At 28.6% G+C, this 16,486-nt stretch overlaps 1 protein-coding gene across 1 annotated transcript in view; it reads right to left on the reverse strand.

Moving 5' to 3' along the window:
* Sptz (zinc finger FYVE-type containing 26 spastizin) overlaps nt 1-16,486 on the reverse strand; it is a 170,799-nt gene that overhangs the window by 79,961 nt on the left and 74,352 nt on the right. The window contains exons 14-17 of the mRNA XM_075366816.1: nt 15,507-15,597; nt 8,523-8,648; nt 6,028-6,309; nt 1,920-2,018 (exon numbers count right to left, since the gene is read on the reverse strand). Coding sequence (XP_075222931.1) covers nt 1,920-2,018; nt 6,028-6,309; nt 8,523-8,648; nt 15,507-15,597 — 598 coding nt within the window. The remainder of the gene's footprint in view (nt 1-1,919; nt 2,019-6,027; nt 6,310-8,522; nt 8,649-15,506; nt 15,598-16,486) is intronic.

Here is a 16,486-nt window from a genome sequence, read left to right on the forward strand (position 1 = left end):
TTGACTTAGAATTAGAAATATTTACTTCAAACTTCCATCACTTATAAATAACATACAACACTTGTGAAAATTAAAAAATAAACAAATAAGTTAAACCAAACAAAAATATGAAAAAAGAGAGTTCTGCAAACACAATTATGCTGTCACTGCTAGTTCCCTTTTATGCACGTTAATTACTTTTATTTTTTATTTTATAATTAACTTAATATTCTGTGATCTGCTGATTAAGATTTTACTGTAGTTTTTCTTGATTCATCTAGCTGAACCAATTTCTACTTTTTTTATTTGTGGAGTAACATACCTACTCATTCATGAAGTGATCTATATAATTTTTGTTGTTGATGGTCATAAATTGGTTCGCACTACCTGAATTTTATTGAGTTTGACTTTTTCTAACAACTCACACCTTACTTCCAGTCAGCTCTTGTATGCCTGATAACTTCAAACTGCAATAAAATCTGATTTACAGATTAGTTAAATTTTACATAATCTATTAACTATCTATTAAACTATTTGCAGCCTACATTTTTAATTACTTCTTATGCAAAAGGTTGATTTAATCATGTTAAAAAATAGGAAGTAGCTTGGGAAGATGACTGTTGACTGTTATTTATATTCTTATCATGTAAACTTACTAATATAAACTACCCTTAAAACACAATGATCTAGATTGTTTCAAAAATAATTTAGAAATAATATATTTATGCAGTTATATAATAAAATAAAGAAAGAATATGACATACAGTAAGAACTTGAGGTACATGACAAGCATTCTTCAGTTAAATTGTGTGACTTGAAATTGTTACATTTGGGATGTTTAACTTAATTTTAATTAAAAGAAAAAAAAACAGGTAAATCACTTCTGAATCATTCTTTCACGACTAAACAAAAGAATCTTATATACATAATAATTTTACACACACTAACTAGATGTAATCTAAGCAAAATAAAATTCTCTATAAGGGGATCTTTTTTATTTAAAAGCAAATGAATGAATGAATCTCTATTATAGCAATACATATGTCTGAAAAATTATAAACTTTTTTTTTTTTAGAAAGATTAAACAGCAGATTTAGCAGAAAAAAAATAATAGAGGCTGAATTTCTCTAACATAAACGAACAAAATTTTTACTATCAGTTAATTTATCACTTAAGAGATTATTATATTTTAATGAAACTGGCTGTTAGGTTTTGATAAAAATTCAATCTCATGCTAAATAACATTTCAAAAATATTCTGGAGGGTACTGCTCATCTCTCAGTTAGAGATACAGAATAAATTTTCTATTTCTAACAGAGAGAAAGAAATTCTACTTGTAATAAAATTATAAAATTTTCTAATATTAATTTACTGAAAAGTTTTGAACAACTTTTGGATAAGTTACATTTTGTGATGTAGTGTTGATGCATTTACAAGATTCATTTAGACTTAAAATTCACTGCCTTCATGTAGTTGTAAATTGGACTATCAAATTTTGGTTTTAGTTGTTAACTTAGCCAGTAAGGTAATAACAACTTATTCTTCTAGAATTAAAACGATATATTTGTGTACCTGATTCCAATATTTTTATTTCTAACTCATTTATTAAATTCTTACTAAGCTTTAACAGAAAAAAATTGGTAAGTCGCATCCTCTCTTTGGCAGAATGAGGCATGACTGGATGAAGCTGGCTACTATTTTCTTAATAATAATAGAAATAAAAGATGCATATTTTTTATAATTGTTGTTACAAACACCAAAATAATGAATTTTAAACAGGGTTAAGTAAACTATATGTACAAAAATTAAAGACGTATCTAATATAAAATTATAGTAACATGAATTTTCTAAGCTGAACTTACATAAGTTGATTCAAGTAATTGTAAAACACAAATATATAAAACATAATTATTAAACTTAAACAACTGTGTAACACCTACCAACTGATATGTGAGGAGCAATTATCCTGGACATCACAGTCACATATGCCCGCAATTGATGTAAATAATTTTCACCACTTTTACTATCAGAATTATCACCTGAAATATTAAACATCCTAATTGATAAAGAAATACATTAAGCCGAATTAAAAAAAAATTAAATAAAAATTTGGGCACATTTTAATAAAAAGAAAAATCAATAAAACAAAATTACAAAAAATCACATTTCTATTGAGATACTTAATATACAATACACTCAGATTGCCTAATAAAAATATGAGAAGCTGTAGTAAGTTTAAACAACCAGATCAATACAAATGAAAATATGTGGCAATTATGAAAAAAAAAAAGATTTATGAATTTGTATATGTGATTATCTTATAGGAAAATTTTCAACATGGTAATGCAATTAATATATGCTTTATTACAAATGCAGTTTTCCTAAAAAGACTTTAAATTAAAAACAGTAACTGTGGAGAGAACAAAGATTTAAAAAAACGACTAGGCATCAAAAAATATATATAAAGTATACACAATAATGAATGAATACCAATTAAAAATATTTTCTTAATAAAACCACTTGGTATGAGGGCTATTTGAAAATTAACTTCCAGTCCTCAGTATAGTAAACCACTGGGTTGGTCTAGTGGTGAATTTGTCTTCCCAAATCAGCTGATTTGGAAGTCGAAAGTTCCAGCGTACAAGTCCTAGTAAAGTCTGTTATTTTTATACAGATTTGAATACTGGTGTTCTTTGGTGGTTGGGTTTCAATTAACCACACTTCTCAGGAGTGGTTGACCTGAGACTGTACAAAACTACACTTCATTTACTTTCATACATATCATCCTCATTCATCCTCTTAAGTAATACCTGGAGGCTAAACAGGAAAAAGAAAGTCCTCAGTATAGTGCAAAAAAGAGTGAGGGTAGTGAAATAGCCCAGTTCTTTGCATAGTTAAATAGCCCAGTTTAGTGCGAGTTCTATTAGAGGTCCGCACTGGAGGTGTTATTCGAAATATCGCTTGCTTGTTTGTTTTTGTAAAACTTTTATTCAAAATGGCTGCTGCCATAGAAAATCTCACTGACTGTGAAGTGCATACTGTCATAAATTTCCTTTATGCAAAAAACTTGTCAACTGCTGAAATTCAATATGAACTTTGTGCAGTATATGGACAGAATACCATGAGTAACAGTGCAGTAAGAAAATGGTGCCATATGTTTCACGAAGATCAAACAAACATTCATGACAATGAAAAAAGAGGTCGACCCTCAATTGTCACAGATGAACTTGTAGCAAGTGTCGATATGAAAATTTAAGAAAATCGTTGATTCACGATACGAGAATTATCCAAAATTTTTAATAGTAACCGACAGGTGAGGTTTCCACAAATTTTGTGCTTGCTGGGTGCCTAAATTTCTTTCTGACGAACACACAAAAAAGAGGATGAGGTCAGCACTAACCTTCCTTTACTGTTAGCGTAATAAGAAGGATGAATTCCTTGATTACATTGTAACAAATTCTAACAGTACGACACATGGGTAAAATTTGTTAACGTGGACAAAAAGGTCAATCAATGCAGCAGGGGCAAACCAGTTCTCCTCGAAAACCCGTAAAAGCCCACACACACTTTTTCAAAAATGCTGATGGCATTGGTTTTTTGGGACTATAAAGGAGTGATCTTGATTGATTTTATGGAAAGAACCAAGACAATTAATGCTAAAACTTACTGCGAGACGTTGAAGAGATTGAGAAGGACCACACAAAACAAAAGACGTGGTACGCTGAGTTGAGGCATCATTTTTCTTCTTGACAACACTTGTTCGCATATTTCAGTATGTACTCAACACCAAATCAACAGTTGCAAATGGTAGTTGTTAACCATCCTCCATACAACCCAGATTTGGTTCTCAGTTTTCCCAAAAATGAAGAAATGGTTGATGACACAGCATTTTGAAAATGATGAGGAGTTGTAAAAACGATGGTCCTACCTGGCCATAAGTGGTTGTATTTTATGATGAGGGTATTCAAAAAATTGTTTTCAGATATGACAAGTGCCTTAATTTGGAAGGTAAATATGTAGAAAGCTATAAGATTAATATAATACATTTTTTTAACAATGGTGTTTTTTTTTAAATAACAAATCAAGAGTTATTCTGAATACCTTCTGTAAATTAGCTAAAGTACCTACAGTGATAGATAGCATAATTAGTTAGAATTTATGCTGGTTCTCCTATTACAACAGAATTTTTTCAAGTAATAAAGTTGGAAATAAGAAATTGGAAGAAATAAATAAGGAACACTCCATATTAAACATCATTTATGAGTAAACCATATCGTTGTTTCTGTTCAGATGACTTACCATTATAGATTCCATGGATAAGTTATGCAGTTCATCTTTATACTGACTACTTTGCTAATTAACAAATAAATACTTAAAAATAATTTTTTCTTATTTTAAAACCATTAGATTCCAAACAATTTGTAATGATTTTAATTTTAAAACCATCAGATTCCAAATGTTTTGTAATGATTTTAATGAAAAATGTTAACTTAAATGTTTATAGGTAAAAATCACTACACAAAGCTTCTTCAGTCAATGCTAGTAATGCTATCTAGTTGGAATCTGGCTGACTGACTTCAGTCAAGTTAATACTTCACTTCAATCAAGTGACTTGAAGTTCAACTGAATACTTCCATATGTCCTAAAATGTTGGAAACAAGGAATTTAGAAATGTTGCACTTGTTCTCATCTGGCACTTTAAATCTCTAGAGGAAAAGTAACTTTCCTGAAACATTTAAGCAGGTATATTCTTTGATCAGTAATGTGTGGCTCCAATCCCAAGTAAAAATGCACCGAATTCAAAGAAACTGTAAATAGGCAACTGCTGCTTGGAGAGAACCTAGAGTTATCCTCAAGATAAGGTTGTTTACCTTAAGCTGCAGCTCTCCCCAAGGTAAATCATACATTTTACCATTCAGAACTTAACCCCTTGATCTTCCCATTTTGGGATCCGAGTATATAGGTTGAACCCTACTAAGTTCATGCTGAGGATACCTGATTTGTAAACCAGTATAAATTTTAGTATGACTAGAATGATAAGGGAACTACCTGTGGGTCAATCTTGAGATGGTTTTGATTTGGTAATGTGCAATAAGCTCAAGCTTAAGACATCAGATAAAGCTAGGCTTCTAATCCTTCTTAAAAGACAAACGGTGCTCATAATTTGTTTTTAAATCTACTCTATGTTTTATTAATGAATTAACTCAGCTCGCTGAGTAGAGCTGTTTTCAGATTTCAGATTATTCATATTGCATATCAAACTAATATCTTCTTTTTTTTACATTATTTTATTAAGAATCCAATCAAATAGGAAAAACGTAAAAAGTTGTTTATTTATTAATCCATGGTCATTCACCTACTGTCTGTTTTTTAAATGAATTTATAATAATATAATGTATAAAAGTACATCTTTAATCATATGATTTTTTACAATGATTTATGACTTAAATTTCTGAACAAAAATTTCTATTATTTTTTCAGTTATTTTATTGTATAAACATCCATTATTACATGTTTGTTTCCACTTTTTAAAACCACTCCTCGTTCTAATCTGTAGTTAGTTTTTGGTTGAGGTACCATTAAGGTAAGCATGTATGAGAAGGTAGTATAAAAAACTGTCCATGATGAGAACTGAAAAAATACTGTTTGTAAAACATGAAAATCTTCATAATGATCTCTAAGAATGAAAATGAAGAATTCATTAAGAATTTCTTAATGAAGAATACAAAATTAAGAACGTGAGTGCAACAAAGTGACTAGGTTTTTTTTTACCTATGATTTCCTGTTGTGGTACATTATACCCTTATAGGGTATAATAGGGGTGACATTGCTGTTAGTACCTATTTCAGACACTCCAAGTAAAACTACACCTATGTAGTTTATGGTTTCTAAACTTGATATATTACATCATTTCTATTACATGTTAATGACATTGCGTCTTTTTATGATAGATAATATTAAAATTATTTTATTCATAAATATAAGTATTATTTACTATAATTTTAATTAGTACAACTTACAATAAAAATACATAAAAAAATGGATTACCTCTCCATGCAAATCTAGTGTTATCTATTATTTGAGCAAGTTCTGAGCAAGCAACAATAGCATTACTTGACTTAGAAGCATCAACAGATGCACTGAATGATGATAAAGCTATTGAAATTGATGACCATAAAACATGCATCAACTGTCGTTTTGATTTTTGGTTTAACATAAGCATATCAGGGGATCGCAGTATTTCTGGTATGGTATTTTGTACTTTTTCTTCTTGTAAATGTTGATTTAATTTAATAGCAAACTGTTCTAAACATGCACCAGCTAAACCACCTGAAATTTTAATTTATTTAACAGATTTATTTAACAGAAAAATTAACCACAATAAGATTATTATTAAAATATATGTTATAAAAGAATAATTTAAAAAAATGATACAAATCAATTTCCACAAAAGTCTGATCAACATTATTAATTTAAAAAAAATCAGTGAATCATTAGAGAAATATGATCAATTAATATGGTTCCATGGGTGACAATGTTGGATAGTACTTGTACAGGTAATGGTAGAAATTATTAAATTGTCAAATTTTGGGTTTTTATCAGCTACATTAAGTTTTCAATAAAACCATGCTTAAAGTGATGAAATATCGAACACTGTAGAATTGTTTTTAATAGTATAGTTTCCTGTATGATAAGTACTGTTTTTCTAATATAAAATTTACAACTCAAGTAAGTCATTAAAGTCATGAAAAATTCTAGATGATATTTCTTCCAAAAATAGGTTCTTGAAGATTGGCATCATTTTTCTCAGTAAAGAGTAAATTAAAAAAACACTAGTCAATAACTAGAGCTTCTAAAGTTATTATTTCATGATTTTTATTACATCTACCCTGGTAAAGGTGCCAGCATGTAGAAGTGTTTTCATTCTAATTTATATCCATTTACTTAAGTACAATAGGTAAATCTTTCTTCAGTATCATAGGATGCAGACTAGTGAAATCATTTAGTTACCAATTCTACTCCTTGAAGTTCTTCTTGGTCTACAGTTTCATTAGTCTAGTGCTAGTTATTTCTTATTAGCATGTCATTAAGTAAACATATACAAATTTAAATAATACCTTTTTTTTTGACAGTTTCCATGATCTTCTTTTTACATTATTGAAGCAGAGCTATTTATTTTAATAATTATATTACTGATATACATTTATTTTATAACTATATTTTGATACCTTATTCAATTTAATTTATTAAAAATGGTGTTTAGTTATCAGAAAGTATAAATGTTTTCGTTATCTATTACCAACAAACTTCTGAGTTCCTGAATACTCAGGATTTCCTTTAAAATGTATAATTTTTATTCTTTTCTTGTCTCTCTTATTTGCATGTTCTTTAATCTTTTAAGATATGTTGAGAGTAGATGAATATTACATAGAGAAATCAAAAGATCTAAAAGAGAACATTGGAGACGGCTCTCTGATAATGATCTACCTGAATAATGATCTATGGGGCCAAGTGTATAGAATTGTGACTAAACACTTTGGCAGAAGGTTGCCAGTTTTATCTAAGTCCAGGCAGAAGCACAAATCTTGTATTGTATATGAAAATAAATAACTGTTAATCTTATAAATACCTGTCTGTATCAATAAATTTTAAAACTGAAATACGTTAACATAAATTAAGGGAAAAGTATAGTATTGATCATTTTAAAAGTAAAATATTAGCTCCATAATTTTGAATATACAGCATTTTCATGAACACTGTATTTAGGAAAAGTGCATTAATTAATAGAAATCAGCAGTCGTACTAGCTAGCACTACAAGTTATCTTTAGTAAGACAAGATGAAAATAGTAATACACTGTGTGCTAATATCACAGATAATACAACACAGAGTAGAATGATGCATCATTCTACTTAAAGATTTTTGAAATCCTGAAAATAGTACATGAAGACCATAGTTTCCATTAAATCTTTTCATTAAGTAACAACTGACTGTTTCACCTGCAAAAAATGTGTACACACCGTTCTTCTTGTGTAGCAGCATTTGAGCACTATGAACAAGACAGATGTCCCTTAACCAAATTATTTAGTCCTCTGGCAACTTCTTCCAGTTCTATGGATGAATTCAAGTTAAAGAAATTTGAAACCTTGAAACATTCATTAAAAAAAATTCCTGAATGCAAAGGACATGTTAAAAGCAAAATATTTCCTGAATACATTAAGACAATGGAATCACTATTGTTGGTATTTGGACTCCAAAGCAGTACAGAATTAGAATTTTAAAGATGATGGTAATGAATAAGACTATGAAAATCTAGATTTTTTTACATATTTTCACAAATATTACAATAATATAATGTAATATTTAATAAAGCATGTTAATTAAATATCGTATTGCCTTTAAAATAATTTGAAAGCTTGAGTACAATTATTGTTTTTTTTTTTAGATATAATAACTATCCAAATCATTACCTTGTAATAAATAACTGTTAATTTTAAAAATATTTGTATTATAAGTTTAAGAATAAAAATACTTAATGCGTACCATTTTTTGCATATGATGAACACTGTTTAATAGCAAGCCCAATTAGCGATTCTGAATGACTCTTAGAAGCATGCAGTGTCAAGGCCAAATCTAAAGCCACTAATGCTCGGCAACTTACTTGACCCACTGTTACACAAACAAGTATTAATTAATTCTTATGGATAAATTTAAAAATAATAAAAAATATAATAAAAACATACGAAAACAATAATTATGTTCAGAGTATAAATAAACATCAGCCATTCAATAAGTGAAATCCAAAATTTATATTAATCTGCAATACTACTTGTTCCTACTATAATGATGCATCAATTGCAGCAAACTGATTCTTATTCTGTCTATAAGCATAAAACTGGGTACAACTGACGTTAAAAACGACATGTAACACTGACATACAGATAATATATACAGAATTTAATAAATACTACATGTAAAGCATTTATGAATAAAATAAAATATATAAAAGGTAACAGCTGACATTTTCATTACGTTAAGGTTTATTCATTAATTGATGTTTTTCACTAGTTTGCCAAAAAAACATAAACCACAAATCTTATTAATTATTAAGTCATATTTAATTTTAAAAGAAGTAATCTTACATAAGTAAATCATTAATATCAAAAGCAGGATAATCACTATCAGAATGACCTATTTTTTAAGTATTTATCCAACTTTTTTTAAAAATAATCTAAGTCAACCATCCAGGCTGGTTCTGTTAGTCTATTGAAAAGCTGGGACTTGATAGATAAAAAGTTATTAGGTTATTATTCAGCAATGCTAACAGTCTCTATACCAATTCTGTGTTTATTTGTAACACTACATACTGCACATTTTCTTAGTCACAATTTAAAAAACTTTCCTTTATGTCAGCAGTAATTTTTACAACTTTCTAATCTGAAATTTAAAAATAAACTTAATGAATAAATTCTTCCAACAACCAGTACTATCCCCTTTTAAGTAGTCCAATGCACATTATAAACAATCACTTCACTGAGACAATGCATTAAGCATTTTAACAACTTCACAAGAGGTCTGTTAAATATATAACAAAACCTTTACTAAGAAACAAAAGAGTTCCATTGAATATTTACAGCATTATACAGTTATCTCAAATACTCAGTTAATCTCAGTTATCTCAAACACAGTTATCCTCAAAATACTCTTCTTCCGGTCATACAGGCTTTTTCCAAATTTGAAAAGCAGCTCTGAAATGAAATTTTTGATATAGTTTTCAGGATATTTTGTAAATTATTTTACGGACTTAATTTTTTTTTAAGGCCATGGACTTCGGTCTCTGTCCTTTTTTACTCAAATTTTAATTTTGGAAACAAAATAGACATCAGGAGATAGATTGGTTGAGGGATGACACAAAGTGAACTTTTTGTATAAAATCTGCAAATTAGCAGCGATGTGAGGCTGACATAGTCATGGAGAAGGAACTACAAGCTGTTACATCACATCAAAGCTCAGGCTTCTTCTTCCACACTTTTTCACAAATGTCAGTTATAGTGGTAGTTGACTGTTTGTTTACCCTGCAGGTAGAAACTTACAATGAACAATAATTTTAATATAAAAAATAGTCTGAAAAGATCACTTTTGAGTTTGAATGACTTTTGCATCCCTTTATCTGTTAGTATGATGATTTTCCAATCCACTGCAAAGTCGAATTGAGACTTTCTTTTCACACCACATTTATATATCCATGCCAATTATTATTATTGACAAGAAGGGTTTATCATCATTTAGACGATTTAAAAGTTCTTGACTTTGCTAACAATTGTCTTCCTACTCCTATGTCAAGAGCTTTGGTACAAATTTGGGAGTTACATGTTTCATTCCTAATTCTTCAGTTAGGATTTTTTGATATAAATCCATCAAAATTACAATCACTTCTGTAACTTCAAGAACTTTTAAACTTTGATTAAACCTTACCAAATTGTTCACTTGGTCAATGAGGAACATTTCCATTGATACTGATGACTTTCCTAAACATGAATCATCTTCAGTGGATTCTCTACTATTCTTAAAAAAATGCCTGAACCACTATAGCATTGTGTGTGGTTCAAAGTATTCTTCACAAACCTCTTGAATCATATTTTTGTGTTTTATTAAAAATTTTGCCAAATTTAACATAAAATTTCACTGCAATCCTTTATTAGTGTAGATCACTCCTCACAAAACTCCAAAAGGTACCACCACAACATCCAATTTGAATGAATGATAAATACAAACTATTCATAGAAATGGATGGGGGATTATTTATTAGTTATTATGCTAATTAGAGATGCTTATTACTCTCAAAATATCTCTAAAACAGAGAGAAAAAATCCTGTATGTTTTTTAACATCATAAACGGAATGTATCACAAACTTTTCCTGGGCCTTTCATAACCTTATTGTATTTGTGAAAATAATGGAAAAAGTTCATATAAACATATGTCCTAAAATACTTTGTTTGCAAGTTATGGCAAGTGAAAACCTTTGCTTGAGCTACCCTAGTTAAATGAGGTCGTATTGAAATTTTTATACAGCATTAATTAAGGGGCAAAATTAGTGATTTTGTGATACACTCTGTATATAAAAACTAATTTTATTAAGCTGAAAATAAGATGAAATTTTACTTTCCACATTTATATACTCATATCAAAACACGATCTATTTAAATTAAAATCTAAAGTAGCAATGATCGAGAGGTGATTTTAAAAAATGCAACTATGTTACAAAATTCCCAGCTGTACATGTCATGCTTATTTATTATTCATTAACATGTGTTTTGTTCTGAATAGTTTGTCACTGCATTCAACAATTTAGTTTGACTTGTTCAGATACTGTATGTATATAAGTGCAGTAAGTAGTTTTAAAATAAGATAAATGCTTTCTGTAGAATTCATATCTGCTATACTGAACATGATGATTTTTTTTCCATTAATGTAATGTCAGTAGTTACTGAAAATGTCAATAGTTAAAATAAAAATATTATTAAGATTAAAAAAAAACTTTTACATTAATGAACAATACAAGTTAGAGGAACTAAGCTTACTAATGATTACAAACAGTAATTCTTTTGAAAATGGTTTTGGCTTAAAATAATAAAGTCAACATAGTTCACATAATGTTTAAAAAAATCTCTGAAAAAATAATGATGACAGGGAAAGAAGAAAACCAAATAATAATTCCAGCACTACGATAGATTTTCAAAACCTTTGGATATTGAAGAAAGGATGTTATAATAATTTAAAGAAGTGGGTATTTTTTATGCTTCAATTGTTGTTATTTAATCATCACAAAGCATGAGGGGTTCAGAAAATATTAAAAAAATTTTGTTTAAATATGTTTGCTATCAAAAGTTATTGATGAGGTATTCGCTTTTTCGCTTTAGCAGAGAATCATAAATGTGTTGCTTACTGATCATTGTTTCTGATTCTTATAATGAGTTGTTTTATCTGTTCATATTTTAATAAGATAATCTTTAGTTGAATTTGAATATGTATAAAATGCATTCTTGGTTTATGATTATGAACAATTTTTTTGGGAGGGGGGGGGGTAGAAATGCTTTTGGGTTATCACCCAGACATGATGTATATGTTTTTAAAAAATTAAATGTTAAAAATTAATTAAAAGCAAAAACATCTTTAAAAACAATTAAAATATATCTTAAAATGAAAAATTAATATGATAAAATTGCAATCTGCTTTATGGCAAATGACATAATTAGCTGAAACACAGTAATTTAATTTTTTGAATACTAATGGATGGCCCTAAGAAATCATAAAACATAAGATAACCTCGTTTCATTATCCCCTAAAATTGTTAGTGTGTTAGCCCCTTGATTAAACTTGTGACGTATTGCAGTATAACATACAATCCACTAGGATGCAGTGCACTGTTAGTTGGCAGTTGCAGTGAGTAAAAGGGATGTATCCAGTTGTTTCATCAGATACCCATGAGAGAGCCTAGTGCCCTATTCATTAGCGGCAGATAATAATCTCCTCTTGACGGTTATTTCTGCAAGAGGAGCTCCACAGTGATATAGTGTTTTTAATTGGGTAAAGTTTATTATTTATGGTAGCATCCCATTCACTTTGACATCTTCATCAACTACCCTCTTCAAAAAAACAGAAAGATCATTGGATGCAACCAATTGGTAAAAGTAGGCTGTAAACAAACGCCTTTTGCTGCATTATCTGCATGCTCATTGACTGTAATTCCTATATGGCTGGGGATCCAGCAGAAGTTCACTATTTTATCACATCTGGTCATTTGCGAAATAGCAGACTGAATCTTACATACAACAGAATGTCTGGAGTATACGTCAGTAATCACCTGTAAGGCACTCATGGAATCTAAGCAAACAAGTACGTGTTAAAATGTAGGACTAATTGTTTATTGGTTTATAAAATTAAATTTTGTTTGTATAAGACATGTTTTTAAGGTAAGTGCCGTTTCTGCTGCTGCTATGCTGCAGTTGGCATTCCACACATGCGCACTGTGTACCTACATCTGTTGGCAAGCCACAGACACCATTACAGAAATATTTGACTGTGTTTACATTTGTTTGTGAGTATTTAAAATGCCTTCACTAATCAAGAATCCTGTCGACTGTGAAATACGTGGTATGATTAGTTTTCTTAGTGCTAAAGGCGTAAAAGTGGCTGAAATTCATCATCAGATCAGTGAAGTGTTGGAGAAGACATTATGAGTGATGGAATGGTACAAAAATGGGCTAGAGCTTTTAAAGATAGCCGCCAGAATGTTCATGATAAGGAATGGAATAGACGACCTTCCATCATTACTGAAGATTTGGTGCAGAAAGATGATGAAATAGTGACAGAGAACAGATGCTTTACGATTTATTTGCTATCTGAAGAGATTCCTCAAATTTCAAGAAGTGTTGTCTATGAAATTGTGACCGAACGCTTAAATTATTGAAAACTGTGACCGTGGTGCAGTGGTTATTAAGTCAGGTAGCAGACTTCTATGACGACGGTGTTCAAAAGCTGGTTGTATGATACAACAAGTGTCTCAATATTGGTAGCAATTATGTACAAAAATAGATTAAAGTACAGACTTTCACGTAAAAATAAAGTTGTTAAGAATAGTGTACTTGTTTTTTTTTTAATTTCAAAACGGTACTTACTTTAAAAACATACCCCAAATTTATTTATGTAATAATTTTTTATATAGTTAATTTTATGTCATCTTTACTAATATCTAATATTTCTAAATTTAATATCAGAAATAGAATGTTTATTGTTTAGATGGTCTGCCATATTACATAAACCTAATTTATTATCTTTATAATTTCTGTAATGTTCAAGAAATGTAGTTTTAAACGATCTACACTTTTCCTACATAAATACAATCATAATCATTACACTTAATTTTATAAATTTCATACAGATTAATTTTATAAAATTAAATGTAATGATTGTTATGGTATTTATATAGGAAAAACAAATACATCCTATAAAACTAGATTTCTAGAACATTACACAGATTACAAAAATAATAAATTAGGTTTATCTAATATGGCAGACCAACCAATAAAAAATAAACACTCTATTTCTAATATAACACAAATTTAGAAATTAATAAAAACGACATAGAATTATATATTAGAAAAATATTACATATATACAAATACAAACAAAATTTCAATTTGATAAACCATCAGACAGTGTTTGAGGGAAATGGTTTTATAAAAACTGCAAAAGATACCAACACTTGTTTAAATTAATATGCAATTTCTATTATTTTAGAGTATTTTTATTTCTTTATTATAAAACAAAATTGTTTCAATCATGACTGAGGATGGAGGATTCTGCGAAAGTACTTTCATGAAAAATTAAGGTAAGATATGTCTTATCTCAATATTCTGTACTAGGTGGTTTATTTAACAGAATTTAAATATAATTTAACAGTACAGAGGAATAATATGAATCTTAAAAAAGATTAATTACAGTAATATATATATATATATATTACTCCTTATTTATTTGAAATATATTTGTTTTTAAAATAAATTTTATCTTATAATTATTTTTCATAATTATTTATAGTGGCTTTTTAGACCAGTCTTGATTTGTTTTTTTTTGCATTGGTAAGTTTCTTTACAACTGTTCAAAGATATTTCTTTTTGGCTTTGTGTGCTTGGAAATTTTTTTTTCCCATTTTTATAACCATTTTTTCCCCAGTGTTACTGTATAATTAAATATCTATTGTAGTTAATCTGTACTATGGAATTAAATGTTCATTGTTCTGATGGTAATGTTTATGATTGTTCACCTAATAAAGAAAAAAATTACAAAATTCTAAGCAGATTCAATTACTCATGATTTCAGTACGTAAGCAAATATTAATATATAAATATTCGTTATATGTAATTGCTTTTTGCATTTGTATTGTAATAGTAAATATACAAATGCAAGCATTGAAAAATTATTACAGTTAAAATCCTTTTTATCATTAGCAATATTTGGTGAATGATGAATAAAAGACAGTTTAACTTGATGACTGAGTTTAATCAGAGTTTATTCTGGAACAGGTTATTATAAGATCAATTGGATATTACAAAAAAACTAGGAATTATCCATTACACTAGTAGTTCTTATTTCTTGATAAAGTGCTTTCAACAAAGCACTATTTCTTCAATAATATTATACAATAAAAAGTAAACGCATGAATATATATAAAAAAAAGTAAAAAGCTGTCAAAACATAATTTAGTTATATAAGACATCAAAGTTTTATATCAATAAACTATTTTTCTAGTGGAAGCTCACAATTTTTTTCTCTATTTGTCACTACTCTCAAAATTTGAAAGTAGTGCTCAGTTACCTCTCTATCCTGAGACTGGTAAAGAATATTTGTTACACTCATAAAAAAATTTCCCAGCAAAATATGCTTATGATATATTATTTAAGTACTATATTAAACATCTTTACAAAATTGTACACAGAAAATATTAAAATACAATATACACTAACCATCTGGAAGATCTGTCAATGATAAAAATTGCTCTACATTTTTTGTTACTGAAACAGTAAAGAATCCAGCAGAAGCTGCTTTATTAATTATCTGAAAATAGATAAAATTGTTAAAACACAAGTTTATATCTTAAAATAACCATACACTTCTAAAAATGTTTTGCTAAACTTACTAATTTGAAAATAGAGAAATTATACCAGCACTATTAAAAAACAAGTTAATAAATTAACTTTTTGATTAAAACGCCTAAATTATCTACTTCATCATCCCTTCAGTGGAATTAGTAATCTGTTAGAACAAGCATGTTGCGTTACTAAGCACAGTAAGTATTTAATTTGAAACATTAACTGATTAATCAGTCTTATTTGAATTCCAGCATGATTTTTGGGTTAATTTTCCTGACTGAACAGAACCAACAAATAAATCTAAAAAAATCTTTCGATTTAATGACAGCTTAAGAAATATCTACCAAAGATAGATATTAATTTATAACTATTGGCACTTAACCAAACGTTTATCAATCGTATTTTCCAAGGAGGAAATTTCCTCTATGGTCTAGACTTTCTTTTGGTGAACACAAGGCTATATAAAAACTATCCCTAATTATACCTACATCAGATTTAAGTAACAACTTGGAGAACTTAACTAGGAGTTTTTTAATGATGAAAAGTCAGATTCATTCTTTTCATAACATAGAAATTAACTGCTGAAAAATATCAGAAAATCAATCTTAGTAGCCTCATTACAAACTGAGAAGCAAAAATGCTACATCAAGATGGCATTATATAGTTTCATTATTACAACTATAACTATTAACTGTTTGATGTTTTCATCTGAAGACAATGTTTTTACGAACAGCTTTCATAGATTAGATGAATTCTAAACTTACATTTAAATAGTACATTTTTTCTAAACTGAAAAAATATCTTTGTTGATTTGTTTTCTAAGCTGAATATCAAGCAGATGCATTTCAAAAATC

This window comes from Lycorma delicatula, chromosome 5, assembly GCF_047948215.1.
Source record: "Lycorma delicatula isolate Av1 chromosome 5, ASM4794821v1, whole genome shotgun sequence".
NCBI lineage: Eukaryota > Metazoa > Arthropoda > Insecta > Hemiptera > Fulgoridae > Lycorma > Lycorma delicatula.